Consider the following 17,500-nt stretch of genomic DNA (forward strand, 5'->3'; position numbering starts at 1 on the left):
TGTAACACTCTGATATACCCCACACCCCTCACTGTAACACTGATATACCCCACACCGCTCACTGTAACACTCTGATACACCCCACACCCCTCACTGTAACACTCTGATATACCCCACACCCCTCACTGTAACACTGATATACCCCACACCGCTCACTGTAACACTCTGATACACCCCACACCCCTCACTGTAACACTCTCTGATATACCCCACACCCCTCACTGTAACACTCTGATATACCCCACACCCCTCACTGTAACACTCTCTGATATGCCCCACACCCCTCACTGTAACACTCTCTGATATACCCCACACCCTCACTGTAACACACTCTGATATGCCCCACACCCCTCACTGTAACACTCTCTGATATACCCCACATCCCTCACTGTAACACTCTGATATATCCCACACCCCTCACTGTAACACTCTGATATACCCCACACCCCTCACTGTAACACTCTCTGATATACCCCACACTCCTCACTGTAACACTCTGATATACCCCACACCCCTCACTGTAACCCTCTCTGATATACCCCACACCCCTCACTGTAACACTCTCTGATATACCCCACACCCCTCACTGTAACACGCTCTGATACACCCCACACCCCTCACTGTACACTCTCTGATATACCCCACACCCCTCACTGTAACACACTCTGATATACCCCACACCCCTCACTGTACACACTCTGATATACCCCACATCCCCTCACTGTAACACTCTCTGATATACCCCACACCCCTCACTGTAACACTCTCTGATATACCCCACACCCCTCACTGTAACACTCTGATATACCCCACACCCCTCACTGTAACACTCTCTGATATATCCCACACCCCTCACTGTAACACTCTGATATACCCACACCCCTCACTGTAACACTATCTGATATACCCCACACCCCTCACTGTAACACTCTGATATACCCCACACCCCTCACTGTAACACTCTCTGATATACCCCACACCCCTCACTGTAACACTCTCTGATATACCCCACACCCCTCACTGTAACACTCTCTGATATACCCGACACACCCCTCACTGTAACACTCTCTGATATACCCCACACCCCTCACTGTAACACTCTCTGATATACCCGACACACCCCTCACTGTAACACTCTCTGATATACCCCACACCCCTCACTGTTACCCTCTCCGACACAGACAATTTCCGTCCCCCGACCGGTTTACGTTTGTGATCGTTTCGGAGCAGACGCCATTGCTCTTGTGCATGACTGTCAGGGGGCCTGAGCGCTTACCGATGCAGTGTGTCAGCGATGGTCCCATTACATAGCCGGGCTTGCAGGCACAGCGGAAGCTGCCCTGTGTGTTCCGGCACTCCGCGTGTTGGCACACCCCTTGGATCAGGCACTCATTGATATCTGGAAGGGAACGCCGAGAGAGGGAGAGATGGGAATGGAGGGAACAGGGATAGAGAGAGAGAGAGAGAGGGACAGAGCGATAAGGGGAGAGAGAGAGAGCGTGAGAGTGAGAGAGAAAGAGTGAGCGAGCGAGGGAGAGGAAAGGAGGAGAGAGAGTGGGTGAGAGGGGAAGAAGGAATTATTTTACCGCTTATTGTAACCCTCGTCACCGCACCAACTCCTGATCTTAGAACAGACATATTGCAACATCTTAGCCCCTCGGTACTGGCCGGGTGAAAACTATCTCAAATCTTCTCTTATGAAGAAAGGTTTGAAGAGGCCAGCCTTGAGTTAGGAGTAAGAGATGGACTTGATCGAAACATTAGCATTGTGGATAGCACAATTGCTTCACAGCTCCAGGGTCCCTGGTTCGATTCCCGGCTTGGGTCACTGTCTGTGCGGAGTCTGCACATCCTCCCCCGTGTGTGCGTGGGTTTCCTCCGGGGGCTCCGGTTTCCTCCCACAGTCCAAAGATGTGCAGGTTAGGGTGGATTGGCCATAAAGAAATGCCCTTAGTGTCCAAAATTGCCCTTAATGTTGGGTGGGGTTACTGGGTTATGGGGATCGGGTGGAAGGTGTTGACCTTGGGTAGGGTGCTCTTTCCAAGAGCCGGTGCAGACTCAATGGGACGAATGGCCTCCTTCTGCACTGTACATTCTATGAAATTGACACTCCGTGGCGTCTGGACGTGACAGGGGAAGGGAGGGGTGGTCGGGTAAGTGGATATGGGCAGAGGGCTCGTTCGAAGGGTCAGCGCAGACTTGATGGGCTGAATAGCCTAATTCTGTACCGTCGGGATTCTGTGATTCCATGAAATTGGCTGAGGTATTCAAGGCAGGCGAAAATACAACCTCTTCGCGTTGACAATGATGACTCATTATGTCCTCTTAGAGGTAATCCCAAGGAAGACAGCAGTTTAACGGTGGCAACACCACGCCTGAGTACATGCCTCCATAAAGAAACACTCCTTTTCAAACTTCAGCCAATAACGCAGAATCGGTTCTTCCAGACAATTGACATCTTTGAACATAGAACAGTACAGCACAGAACAGGCCCTTCGGCCCTCGATGTTGTGCCGAGCAATGATCACCCTACTCAAACCCACGTATCCACCCTATACCCGTAACCCAACAACCCCCCCCCCCCCACTTAACCTTACTTTTTTTTAAGGACACTACGGGCAATTTAGCACGGCCAATCCACCTAACCCGCACATCTTTGGACTGTGGGAGGAAACCGGAGCACCCGGAGGAAACCCACGCACACAGGGGGAGGACGTGCAGACTCCACACAGACAGTAACCCAGCCGGGAATCGAACCTGGGACCTTGGAGCTGTGAAGCATTTATGCTAACCACCATGCTACCGTGCTGCCTACACACACACAAACGCACAAACACACACACACACACACCCTAAATATGACTTTCGGAAGTTTCATGCCCGACAATATCCCTCCCAACATTTATCCACAGTAAGAAGTCTTACAACACCAGGTCAAAGTCCAACAGGTTTGTTTCAAACACTAGCTTTCGGAGCGCTGCTCCTTCCTCAGGTGACTCTCCAGGTAACATTTCTCCAGGTACAGCGCCCATCGACGATTGCTTCTTACTAGGGCCAGGGAACAATTTGCAAAGATAACCGTAGACGGCCTTCGAGGTGTCTGAAAGAAACCAACCAATGTCTTCTCTCCGCCGTGTCATATTTCTCTTCGCCCTCAGGAAATGGAACTCGTGAAGATTTCTTAACCGCTATCGGCCCCCGACCTCAAATTCTTCTCTCCCATGCTCCTTATTCCCGATGTTTTCCGGTTTATTCAGAGCAAAATACTCTATCACACCCCAGTGCGACAGAATTTAGCCATAAGGCCTTGTCCTGAGGGTAGGTATCTTCCCTCACTTCAGTCGGAGAAAGATCTTGTAGATCCACTGCCATTTCAGATTCCACTTCTCGTGCACACGTTCCAGGGATTGAAGCTCCTCTGGAAATCGGCAAGTCTCAATCATCAGGTAATCCACCCGTACTTTTGGTGGATGAGGGCGAAGGTGCAAGTTTGTGCGCCGCTCAAAACTTCGACCTCTTCGGAATAAAACGACAAACTGTCTTGTTTTCCTGGCTCCAGCCTCGTGCCTCCTTCCGCTTCCTGCGGTTTTGACCGCTAGATTTATAATGTCGCTTCATATTCATAGGACAGCACGGTAGCATTGTGGATGGCACAATTGCTTCACAGCTCCAGGGTCCCAGGTTCGATTCCGGCTTGGGTCACTGTCTGTGCGGAGTCTGCACATCCTCGACGTGTGTGCGTGGGTTTCCTCCGGGTGCTCCGGTTTCCTCCCACAGTCCAAAGAAGTGCAGTTTATGTGGATTGGCCGTGATAAATTGCCCTTAGTATCCAAAAATTGCCCTTAGTGTTGGGTGGGGTTACGGGGTTATGGGGATAGGGTGGAGGTGTTGACCTTGGGTAGGGTGCTCTTTCCAAGAGCCGGTGCAGACTCGATGGGCCGAATGGCCTCCTTCTGGGTGTCCCTTTCAAAAAGGTTTTGTACCCCACGTGGCTTGTTGCACGGCTTCAGTGATGTCATTTGTGGGCGGAGCTGGGCTGTGGCTGTCGGGTGAGGGGGGGGGGGTTTAGGTTTTTGGGTTCCAGTTATGGTTTGTTGCCTTGGACTGCAGCAGAAAGAAGCAGCGGTCCCCTGTTTTCTCTGTTTTCATTTGAAACCTGTTCCAGTGAACTGAAAGCACATTGTGGTTGGCAAACTTCCTTGGTAACTTTATCGATAGAGCTGCTTTGCGGAAGGAGTTTTGTATCTGCTGGGTGGAAACTGGATCTCAGGGAAAGGACCAGTCCCCTTCAGGTGAGAATACAGTGTGTTGGGCCACGCCCTTGAAAGGGGTTTCGACATATTGGATTTTGTTATTGAATTGGAACAGCTAAGGGGGAATTCATTAAGAGTTATGTACATAACTCTTATCCACAGTAGTAGACTCGTCAACTTTAAGGGCATTTAAGTGGTCACTGGATAGACATATGGATGAAAATGGAATAGTGTAGGTCAGATAAATTCAGATGGTTTCACAGGTCGGCGCAACATCGAGGGCCGAAGGGCCCGTACTGCGCTGTATTGTTCTATGTTCTATAGATTACTGTAGCTGTTGTGTTTTTTCATGTCTGTATTTGATAACAAATTCTGGATAAGCGTCTTGTATATGTTAATTACATTCTTATAAGGGTAGCACGGTGGTGCAGTGGTTAGCACTGCTGCCTCATGGTGCTGAGGACCCGGGTTCGGTCCCAGTTCTGGGTCACTGTCCGTGTGGAGTTTGCACATTCTCCCCCTGTCTGCGTGGGTTTCGCCCCCACAACCCAAAGACGTGCAGGGTAGGTGGATTGGCCAATGCTAAATTGGCCCTTAATTGGAAAAGATGAATTGGGTTGTGATGCCTGGTCAAGGCCTTGCCTGGCCGGCCCTCCTCATCCCTGGCCTGGGGGTCGAGTCACCCCTGTTCCCCTCGCTGACCGGCGCCTCGCAGCTCACCTCGTTCGACGAGCTCGCATTGCCAGCCCAGCCCTGGGTCAAGTTCGAGAAACTTGCTGCTTTTTTTCCCACAAAAAAGGATCGCAGGATGTCTTCGCCTCCTTCTGTGCCCCCCTCCTCCTTCCTCGTCACCTCAACCACTTCAGATCAGTAAGAAGTCTTACAACACAGGTTAAAATCCGCTATGTCCAAAGTGGTGGGGGGGAGGGTGGAGCCATGCCCGATAGTGGCGGTCTTCGGGGTTTCAGACCAGCCAGATCTATTCCTGGGGAGGAGGGCGGACGCCCTTGCCTTTGCCTCCCTGATCGCCCGCCGTAGAATCCTGTTTGGCTGGCGGTCAGCAGCACCGCCCAGAGCTGCAGACTGGCTGTCCGACCTCTCGGAATCTCTCCAAATGGAGAAAATCAAATTCGCCATCCGAGGGTCGGACGACGGCTTCCACAGAACGTGGGAGCCATTCATGCAACTGTTCCGGGACCTGTTTGTGGCCAACGTACATGAGGAAGAATAGTCGGGTGGCCAAGAACCAGGGGAAAATGGGCGGGAATCGGGGGAAGGTAGCCGGGGGGAGGGGGGGGGGGGGGGGCTACGGGCTCGGTATGGGGGTTTGATGGCAAGCCAAGGCCCAAAACCAAACTATAAATAAATGCCTATAAACATGTGCCTCGGCCATATTGGGGAATGAATCCACCAGGTTTGCTTCGAATCACTAGCTCTCGGAGCACAGCTCCTTCCTCAGGCGAATGAAGAGGTGGGTTCCTTAAACACAGCATATATAGACAAAGCCAATGATGCACGGTGATACTTTGAATGCAGGGAATTAAGTCTTTACAGGTCCAGATGGAGCGACTGGAGATAGGGGTAACCCCAGGTTAAAGAGGTGTGAATTGTCTCAAGCCAGGACAGTTGGTAGGATTTCGCAAGCCCAGGCCAGATGGTGGGGGGTGAATGTAATGCGACATGAATCCCAGGCCCCGGTTGAGGCCGTACTCATGCGTGCGGAACTTGGCTATAGGTTTCTGCTCGGCGATTCTGCGTTGTCGCGCTTCCTGAAGGCTGCCTTGGAGAACGCTTACCCGGAGGTCAGAGGCTGAATGCCCTTGACTGCTGAAGTGTTCCCCGACTGGAAGAGAACATTCCTGCCTGGTGATTGTCGCACGATGCCCGTTCATCCGTTGTCGCAGCGTCTGCATGGTCTCGCCAATGTCCCACGCTTCGGGACATCCTTTCCTGCGGCGTATGAGGTAGACACCTGTTGGACTTTAACCTGGTGTTGTAAGACTTCTTACTGTGCCCACCCCAGTCCAACGCCGGCATCTCCACATCGTGGCTTCCGATCAGTGTTTCCCTGTTCTAAGGACACTCGACCGATCAGAGTCTTGCCTGCTGATGGGTTCAGAGCTATCAGGCCCTCATTACATTCTACCCGTCCAGCTCTACCCTTCACCCTCACGTCCCGCTCCCCTGGGCCTCGAGCACGTAATCCGTCTCCCACACCCTCCGAATGCAGAGCTGTGGGAACGCCGCACTGTCAGAGGCAGGAGATTCGAAACGAGACGCCACGCCCGGCCCTCTCGCGTAGGCTTGAAAGATCCCAGGCCCAGTTACCCAGCTGAATCCCAGTGGAATTCAGCGATCACGAAGTTCCGTTTTAAGGTCCACAAGACCATTTCGGACAAACCGCACCGACTTCCCTCCATTTCCCAGTTTCACGGGATTCTGGGATGGGGGAGGAGAGTCGGGTGGCGGGTTGGGGAGGGGGGGTGGAGTGTGGGATTTCCCCCTGGAGCCCTGGGCCCAACAGTTAAAAATACAACGGGTGGCCAGGCGTTAGTGTCTCTGGGATCCTGCTGTGCACACGTCGGCTGTCACCCAGCGGCAGGGCCGACCCCACAACCTCACGGTCTGCGCCGTTTCGTCAGGCCCTACATCAGGAAGTATTTTACCTCGGGCGGCTGTGATGCGATTTTGGCGAGGGCGTCCCCTTTGGCCGCTGAGAGTTAGCCGCTCCGCGATTGTGGATCTAATCCGCTGGGACGAGGAGAGATGGTGGGGGGGGGGGGGGGTCCTCCGTCACTCACCTTGACAGTGGGAGCTGTTGAGTCTCTTATATCCTTGAGGACACTCCATTCCGCCAATGATACCCGTCTTTGGGTCAGTCAAGTCTGAAGGTGGGGGGGAGGGGTGGAGACAAAAGAATAGGTTTAGTTTTGCGGCAAAGACTCAGTAACTCTGTTTCTCTCTCCATCGACGTGGCCTGGAATGATCCCAGCCCGCCCAGATTCTAGGGGGTCCGATGGGGAAGAACGCGGAAGGACAATGGGTGGAATTCTCCGACCGTTGGGATTCTCTGCGTCCGCCGGCAGCGCACCCCCCCCCCCCCATCCGGCGGGATATCCCATCGACGTGGGGTGGGACATCCCATTGGCGGGCGGGAGGGGTATAGAATCGCAGTAGCGTTATCCGACCACTAGGGGGAGTAGCTCTGGGAATGCTCGGGAGTTTGTACAGGGCTCAACCCTTGGCTCCGCCCACGACTCCCCCCCCCCCCCTCCGTGCCGCTGTATCAATAGCCTTGTCCAGAGTCAGCCTGCCAGTTCATCGAGAGTTCATCAACGGGTAACAGGCTGGCTCTGTAGTAAGTAGATTAAAACCACCGTTCGTATCTGAAAGCACGTGTCTGGTGAATTGACGGCTCCATCACACGGGGATAGGCTGGAGGCGTGGGGCTTCGGCAGGGCGCTCTCTCCAAGGGCCGCTGCAGCCTCGATGGGCCGAATGGCCTCCTTCTGCACTGTGAATTCTATGAGCGCCGTCAGTTGTGAGGACAGATTGGAGGGGGTTGGGTCTGTTCTCTTGGGAGGGGGGGGGGGTGGGAGGCTAAGAGGAGATTTGACGGCGTTGATTGAATTCGGGAGGGGGTCGGGCACAGCGGATTAGGGAAAAAGGTATTCCCGCTCGGAAAAGGATCGGGAAAGCCACGGTGCACGGGGGGGGGGGGGGGGGGGGGGGGGGCACGGTGGGCGCAGTGGGTAAGCGCTGCTGCCTCGCGGCGCCGGGGTCCCAGGTTCGATCCCGGCCCCCGGGTCACTGTCCGTGTGGCGTTTGCACATTCTCCCCCGTGTCTGCGTGGGTTTCGCCCCCACAACCCAGAGATGAGCAGGGTTAGGTGGATCGGCCACGATAAATTGCCCCTTTAATTGGGAAAAAAACGAACTGGGAACTCTAAATTTAAAAAAAAGAAGTCACAGCGCACAATCGGAGGGCCGCTGGCGGATTGGTCTTCTCCTGCACCGTAACAAAGGTGGATGAGTTGGCCGGCTAATGGATGGAGCGTTTGAGGGAGGGGGAGAGGGGGGGGGGGGGCAGTCATGTGATGAGCCCCCCAGGAAGAGGTTAAATCGCTCTAGGCAACCCTACACCCACTGACCCTTGAACACAGGTGAAGCGTATCTGTTTGAGGATTCAGGGACGTATATAAATACCAGCGTGGGGGGGGGGTCGGGGATTGACTCCAGGCAAAGGTCGCGCATTTCCCCTGTCGACCATCATCAGCAAACGCAATCTTTCACTGCGAGCACGGCCTCTCAGTGCGGAGGGTAGTGAGGGGGAAATGCGGTCAGTACCTCACGTGTGACTAAAAAAACATCAACTTGGGCCAACAGAGCTGAAGGATGTTCCTGCTGGGAAAAGGCAGCAGCCAATGGCACGTGAAGTAAATCTTTGCAGTGGCTCTCGGCCAGGATCACTGTTCCCATGTTCAGGCCCCACGCCCACTCGTCCAGGCTCCAGCGGACGTTATTTTTTCTCATCTGGTTTCACATCCACACAGGCTGAAAATTAATGGTGTTTTCACGTTTTGACAGAGCGAGACCGACAGGCCCCGATATCAAAGCAGGCCAGATGGCTATTTCGAAGAGGTCACTGAATTTCTCTCCACCGCCACCCCCTCCCTCCCCCGCCCCACCCTCTCCCATTCCACCCCCCCCGCCAACACACAACCCCCCCCCCCCCCCCCCCACACATGCTTCTCTCCTCCACCCCCACTCCAGCATAACACCCGGCACGACATTGCCGCTACCGGTATTGAGGGAACGCCGCACTGTCAGAGGGTCAGTATTGAGGGAGTGCTGCACTGTCAGAGGGTCAGTACTGAGGGAGTGCCGCACTGTCAGAGGGTCAGTACTGAGGGAGTGCCGCACTGTCAGAGGGTCAGTACTGAGGGAGCGCCGCACTGTCAGAGGGTCAGTACTGAGGGAGTGCTGCACTGTCAGAGGGTCAGTACTGAGGGAGTGCCGCACTGTCAGAGGGTCAGTACTGAGGGAGTGCCACACTGTCAGAGGGTCAGTACTGAGGGAGCGCCGCACTGTCAGAGGGTCAGTACTGAGGGAGTGCCGCACTGTCAGAGGGTCAGTACTGAGGGAGCGCCGCACTGTCAGAGGGTGAGTACTGAGGGAGTGCTGCACTGTCAGAGGGTCAGTGCTGAGGGAGTGCTGCACTGTCAGAGGGTCAGTACTGAGGGAGTGCTGCACTGTCAGAGGGTCAGTACTGAGGGAGCTCCGCACTGTCAGAGGGTCAGTACTGAGGGAGTGCCGCACTGTCAGAGGGTCAGTACTGAGGGAGAGCCGCACTGTCAGAGGGTCAGTACTGAGGGAGTGCTGCACTGTCAGAGGGTCAGTACTGAGGGAGTGCCGCACTGTCAGAGGGTCAGTACTGAGGGAGTGCCGCACTGTCAGAGGGTCAGTACTGAGGGAGGGCTGCACTGTCAGAGTGTCAGTACTGAGGGAGCGCCGCACTGTCAGAGGGTCAGTACTGAGGGAGTGCCGCACTGTCAGAGGGTCAGTACTGAGGGAGTGCCGCACTGTCAGAGGGTCAGTACTGAGGGAGTGCTGCACTGTCAGAGGGTCAGTACTGAGGGAGTGCCGCACTGTCAGAGGGTCAGTACTGAGGGAGCGCCGCACTGTCAGAGGGTCAGTACTGAGGGAGTGCCGCACTGTCAGAGGGTCAGTACTGAGGGAGTGCTGTACTGTCAGAGGGTCAGTACTGAGGGAGTGCTGTACTGTCAAAAGGTTAGTACTGAGGTGGGGGGGGGGGCGTTTAGTTGGACAGAGACGTGCGTACAAGCAAGCATGGAAACTTGTTCCGAGCCTGAACCTTTTTCTGCATATATGTACACAGTTCTGGTGGCTAACAGACCTGCTGAAGAGGGCAAAGACTCCATTAAGATCAACGCAATGGCTATCCAACACATGGCAACAATTATCATTAGTTAATAATTCTTCTCCGCCTTCCCTTGCATCTGCTGCCCGAAACCTTAAATCTGTATCTCGCCCTCCCCGTGCCATCAGGATAATGGAGTTGGCGTCACTTGTCCACCCTAATCTAAACCTCACTAGAAGGCCGTTATGTGAGGGTTGAAAGAGCCGGCTCTCCGACAGGCCTGGATTTTCCCGAAACAATCGGGCCTAATTGTTCAGGCTCACAATTGCAAAATGCAAACCTTCGCTCCTCTCCCCTAATCGCTTCCAGCTCCATTATCGATTCGTCAAGTCCACACAATGACATGTCGGCTTTGGAATGCGCCCCCTGGCGAGGGGCTGGCCGGGTTCATGGTCTTCCTGTTGACCACCCCGCCCGGGCGCCAGCTGGAGAGAGGGCCGGTGAGCCCGCATTTGGGCCAACGCACCCCCTCACCTCAAGGACAGCTCTGGCTCCCATGCTCCTGTCTTCCCATGCCTGCCGGTCAACCCCTTCTTCTGGTTCATTCACGGGATGTGTGTGTCGCTGGCCGGGCCCAGCATTTGTTGCCCATCCCTAACTGCCCCTCGAGAAGGTGGTGGGTCAGCCGCCATCCTGAACCCGCCGCAGTCCCCGTGTAGGCGTAGGTACACCCACCGTGCTGTTAGGGAGAATGTGGGACTGGCTCCCACAGGGAGCGGGGGAGAATGTAGGACTCGCTCCCACAGGCAGTGGGGAGAATGTGGGACTGGCTCCCACAGGGAGTGGGGGAGAATGTGGGACTCGCTCCAACGGGGGAGTGGGGAGAATGTGGGACTCGCTCCCATGGGGAGTGGGGAGAATGTGGGACTCGCTCCCACGGGGAGTGGGGAGAATGTGGGACTCGCTCCCACGGGGAGTGGGGGAGAATGTGGGACTCGCTCCCACGGGGTGGGGGGGGAGAATGTGGGACTCGCTCCCACAGGGAGTGGGGAGAATGTGGGACTGGCTCCCACGGGGAGTGGGGGAGAATGTGGGACTCGCTCCCACGGGGAGTGGGGGAGAATGTGGAACTCGCTCCCACGGGGAGTGGGGGAGAATGTGGGACTGGCTCCCACGGGGAGTGGGGGAGAATGTGGGACTCGCTCCCACGGGGAGTGGGGGAGAATGTGGGACTCGCTCCCACGGGGAGTGGGGGGAGAATGTGGGACTCGCTCCCACAGGGAGTGGGGGAGAATGTGGGACTCGCTCCCACGGGGAGTGGGGGAGAATGTGGGACTCGCTCCCACGGGGAGTGGGGGAGAATGCGGGACTCGCTCCCACGGGGAGTGGGGGAGAATGCGGGACTCGCTCCCACGGGGAGCGGTCGAGGTGAACGCTGTCGATACATTTAAGGGGGAAGCTGAACAAGTATACGAGAGGGAGGAGCGAATAGAGGGAATACTCTGGCAGAGTTGGATGAATAATGCCTCCCGGGGTTGGGACGACAATTGAGAAGCCTGAGGCCTTCTTTGGCTGGCCTCAAATGCTTGCTGGGAGGAAGCAGGAGAGAGGGCCAGGGAGGACACACGGGAAGGGCCTGCGTCTCAGGGCGTCCCTGATCTCGCAGCAGTCAATCCACGTGCTGCGCAAGTCACGGCTCACCGGTGGCCCGTGACTTTATCAGCCCTCACTTGCTGGCCTGAAGCACACCAGCAGCAGACTGGCTGACGGTTCCCTGAAAGCACACTTTGGCTCATATATCTCTCTCTCTCTCTCTCTCCTTATTCTCACAGAACATAATGACTTGGCTTTGCTTGAGACACGATTCCAAACCTGCGAAAACAATTTCTCTCCCCTGCCGTTGACTCAAAGGCCCTTTTGTCTGCTCTGTACAGGGCCCTGCTGAGCACGTGGACGCAGGGAGCGAGCGGTACGAAGGGAGAGGAACGGGCACAGACAGAGAGAGAGATTCCTGTCCCTCTTCGACACTTGGAGCCATGTGGGGGCTGGGGATCGGGGGCGGAGGGGCGCGGGGGGCTGGCAGGGGGCAATACAGCGCCGTTCGAGGGCATCGAACCGGGAACCTCGAAGGCCAGGTGTCCGCCAGCAGTGCGTTCCCTTTCCGATCAGGCCTCTGCAGAATGCGGAAGGGCAAGCAGGCATTAATTCTCTCCTCTATATTCTCTTCTTTCCAAGTTTGGCGTTCGTTCCCTAGACTTGCAGTTTAAGGAATCTGTTGAATTTATTAAATTATTGTTCTTGGCGACACGCCTCGATATTTCTTATCCTGCAATCCGTCCAGGAATTTTTTAACCATCACACTTCCTCTCTACCCCTGACTCTCTGATATACCCCACACCCCTCACTGTAAAACTCTCTGATATACACCACACCCCTCACTGTAACACTCTGATATACCCCACACCCCTCACTGTAACACTCTGATATATCCCACACCCCTCACTGTAACACTCTCTGATATACCCCACACTGTAACACTCTCTGATATACCTCACACCCCTCACTGTAACACTCTCTGATATACCCCACACTCCTCACTGTAACACTGATATACCCCACACCCCTCACTGTAACACTCTCTGATATACCCCACACCCCTCACTGTAACACACTCTGATATACCCCACACCCCTCACTGTAACCCTCTCTGATATACCCAACACCCCTCACTGTAACACTCTCTGATACACACCACACCCCTCACTGTAACACTCTGACATACCCCACACCCTTCACTGTAACACTCTGATATACCCCACACCCCTCACTGTAACACTCTCTGATATACCCCACACCCCCTCACTGTAACACTCTCTGATATACCCCACACCCCTCACTGTAACACTCTCTGATATACCTCACACCCCTCACTGTAACACTGATATATCCCACACCCCTCACTGTAACACTCTCTGATATACCCCACACCCCTCACTGTAACACTCTCTGATACACACCACACCCCTCACTGTAACGCTGATATACCCAACACCCCTCACTGTAACACTCTCTGATACACACCACACCCCTCACTGTAACACTCTCTGATACACACCACATCCCTCACTGTAACACTCTGATATACCCCACACCCCTCACTGTAACACTCTCTGATACACACCACACCCCTCACTGTAACACTCTGATATATCCCACACCCCTCACTGTAACAATCTCTGATATACCCCACACCCCTCACTATAACACTCTCTGATACACACCACACCCCTCACTGTAACACTCTGATATACCCCACACCCCTCACTGTAACACTCTCTGATATACCCCACACCCCTCACTGTAACACTCTGATATACCCCACACCCCTCACTGTAACACTCTGATATACCCCACACCCCTCACTGTAACACACTGATATACCCCACACCCCTCACTGTAACACTCTCTGATATACCCCACACCCCTCACTGTAACACTCTCTGATATACCCCACACCCCCTCACTGTAACACTCTCTGATATACCCCACACCCCCTCACTGCAACACTCTCTGATATACCCCACACCCCCTCACTGTAACACTCTCTGATATACCCCACACCCCTCACTGTAACACTCTCTGATATACCCCACACCCCCTCACTGTAACACTCTCTGATATACCCCACACCCCTCACTGTAACACTCTCTGATATACCCCACACTCCTCACTGTAACACTCTCTGATATACCCCACACCCCTCACTGTAACACTCTCTGATATACTCCACACCCTTCACTGTAACACTCTCTGATATACCCCACACCTCTCACTGTAACACTCTCTGATATACTCCACACCCTTCACTGTAACACTCTCTGATATACCCCACACCCCTCACTGTAACACTCTCTGATATACCCCACACCCCCTCACTGTAACACTCTCTGATATACCCCACACCCTCTCACTGTAACACTCTCTGATATACCCCACACTCCTCACTGTAACACTCTCTGATATACCCCACACCCCTCACTGTAACACTCTCTGATATACTCCACACCCTTCACTGTAACACTCTCTGATATACCCCACACCTCTCACTGTAACACTCTCTGATATACTCCACACCCTTCACTGTAACACTCTGATATACCCCACACCCCTCACTGTAACACTCTCTGATATAGCCCACACCCCTCACTGTAACACACTGATATACCCCACACCCCTCACTGTAACACTCTGATATACCCCACACCCCTCACTGTAACACTCTCTGATATACCCCACACCCCTCACTGTAACACTCTCTGATATACCCCACACCCCTCACTGTAACACTGATATACCCCACACCCCTCACTGTAACACTCTCTGATATACCCCACACCCCTCACTGTAACACTCTCTGATATACCCACACCCCTCACTGTAACGCTCTGATATACCCCACACCCCTCACTGTAACACTCTCTGATACACACCACACCCCTCACTGTAACGCTGATATACCCCACACCCCTCACTGTAACACTCTCTGATATACCCCACACCCCTCACTGTAACACTCTCTGATACACACCACACCCCTCACTGTAACGCTGATATACCCCACACCCCTCACTGTAACACTCTCTGATATACCCCACACCCCTCACTGTAACACTCTCTGATATACCCCACACCCCTCACTGTAACACTCTCTGATATACCCCACACCCCTCACTGTAACACTCTCTGATACACACCACACCCCTCACTGTAACACTCTGATATACCCCACACCCCTCACTGTAACATCTCTGATATACCCCACACCCCTCACTGTAACACTCTCTGATATACCCCACACCCCTCACTGTAACACTCTCTGATATACCCCACACCCCTCACTGTAACACTCTCTGATATACCCACACCCCTCACTGTAACGCTCTGATATACCCCACACCCCTCACTGTATCACTCTCTGATACACACCACACCCCTCACTGTAACGCTGATATACCCCACACCCCTCACTGTAACACTCTCTGATATACCCCACACCCCTCACTGTAACACTCTCTGATATACCTCACACCCCTCACTGTAACACTCTCTGATATACCCCACACCCCTCACTGTAACACTCTGATATACCCCACACCCCTCACTGTAACACTCTCTGATATACCGCACACCCCTCACTGTAACACTGATATACCCCACACCCCTCACTGTAACACTCTCTGATACACCCCACACCCCTCATTGTAACACTCTCTGATATACCCCACACCCCTCACTGTAACACTCTCTGATATACCCCACACCCCTCACTGTAACACTCTGATATACCCCACACCCTTCACTGTAACTCTCTCTGATACACACCACACCCCTCACTGCAACACTCTCTCGTATACCCCACACCCTTCACTGTAACACTCTCTGATACACACCACACCCCTCACTGTAACACTCTCTGATATACCCCACACCCCTCACTGTAACACTCTGATATACCCCACACCCCTCACTGTAACACTCTCTGATATACCCCACACCCCTCATTGTAACACTCTGATATACCCCACACCCCTCACTGTAACACTGATATACCCACACACCTCACTGTAACACTCTGATATACCCCACACCCCTCACTGTGGCACTCTCTGATATAAACCCACACCCCACAGTGTAACACTCTCTGATATACTCCACACCCCTCCCTGTAGCACTCTGATATACCCCACACCCCTCACTGTAACACTCTCTGATATACCCCACACCCCTCACTGTAACACTCTCTCATATACCCCACACCCCTCACTGTAACACTCTCTCATATACCCCACACCCCTCACTGTAACACTCTCTGATATACCCCACACCCCTCACTGTAACACTCTCTGATATACCCCACACCCCTCACTGTAACACTCTCTGATATACCCCACACCCCTCACTGTAACACTCTGATATACCCCACACCCCTCACTGTAACACTCTGATATACCCCACACCCCTCACTGTAACACTCTCTGATATACCCCACACCCCTCACTGTAACACTCTCTGATATACCCCACACCCCTCACTGTAACACTCTCTGATATACCCCACACTCCTCACAGTAACACTCTCTGATATACCCCACACCCCTCACTGTAACACTCTCTGATATACCCCACACCCCTCACTACAACACTCTCTGATATACCCCACACCCCTCACTGTAACACTCTCTGATATACCCCACACCCCTCACTGTAACACTCTGATATACCCCACACCCCTCACTGTAACACTCTGATATACCCCACACCCCTCACTGTAACACTCTCTGATATACCCCACACCCCTCACTGTAACACTCTGATATACCCCACACCTCTCACTGTAACACTCTCCGATACACCCCACACCCCTCACTGTAACACTCTCATATACCCCACACCCCTCACTGTAACACTCTCTGATATACCCCACACCCCTCACTGTAACACTCTCTCATATACCCCACACCCCTCACTGTAACACTCTCTCATATACCCCACACCCCTCACTATAACACTCTCTGATATACCCCACACTCCTCACTGTAACACTCTGATATACCCCACACCCCTCACTGCAACACTCTGATATAACCCACACCCCTCACTGTAACACTCTCTGATATACCCCACACCCCTCACTGTAACACTCTCTGCTACACCCCACACCCCTCACTGTAACACTCTCTGATACACCCCACACCCCTCACTGTTACACTCTGATATACCCCACACCCCTCACTGTAACACTCTCTGATATACCCCACACCCCTCACTGTAACACTCTCTGATATACCCCACATCCCTCACTGTAACACTCTGATATACCCCCACACCCATCACTGTAACACTCTCTGATATACTCCACTCCCCTCACTGTAACACTCTCTGATATACCTCACATGCCTCACTGTAACATTTCTGATATTCCCCACACCCCTCACATTAACACTCTCTGATATACCCCACAGCCCTCACTGTAACACTCTCTGATATACCCCACACCCCTCACTGTAACACTCTCTGATATACCCCACATCCCTCACTGTAACACTCTGATATACCCCACACCCATCACTGTAACACTCTCTGATATACTCCACTCCCCTCACTGTAACACTCTCTGATATACCTCACATGCCTCACTGTAACATTTCTGATATTCCCCACACCCCTCACATTAACACTCTCTGATATACCCCACAGCCCTCACTGTAACACTCTCTGATATACCCCACAGCCCTCACTGTAACACTCTCTGATATACCTCACATGCCTCACTGTAACATTTCTGATATTCCCCACACCCCTCACTGT

At 53.5% G+C, this 17,500-nt stretch overlaps 1 protein-coding gene across 1 annotated transcript in view; it reads right to left on the reverse strand.

Moving 5' to 3' along the window:
- Positions 1 to 1,163: 1,163 nt before the first annotated feature.
- The window catches only part of LOC119958819 (latent-transforming growth factor beta-binding protein 1-like), a 97,393-nt gene continuing 81,056 nt past the window's right edge, over positions 1,164 to 17,500 (reverse strand). Inside the window, exons 5-6 of the mRNA XM_038787321.1 lie at positions 7,055 to 7,138; positions 1,164 to 1,399 (exon numbers count right to left, since the gene is read on the reverse strand). Of these exons, the coding sequence (XP_038643249.1) occupies positions 1,164 to 1,399; positions 7,055 to 7,138 (320 nt within the window). The remainder of the gene's footprint in view (positions 1,400 to 7,054; positions 7,139 to 17,500) is intronic.

This window comes from Scyliorhinus canicula, chromosome 31 (genome assembly GCF_902713615.1).
Source record: "Scyliorhinus canicula chromosome 31, sScyCan1.1, whole genome shotgun sequence".
Lineage (NCBI taxonomy): Eukaryota > Metazoa > Chordata > Chondrichthyes > Carcharhiniformes > Scyliorhinidae > Scyliorhinus > Scyliorhinus canicula.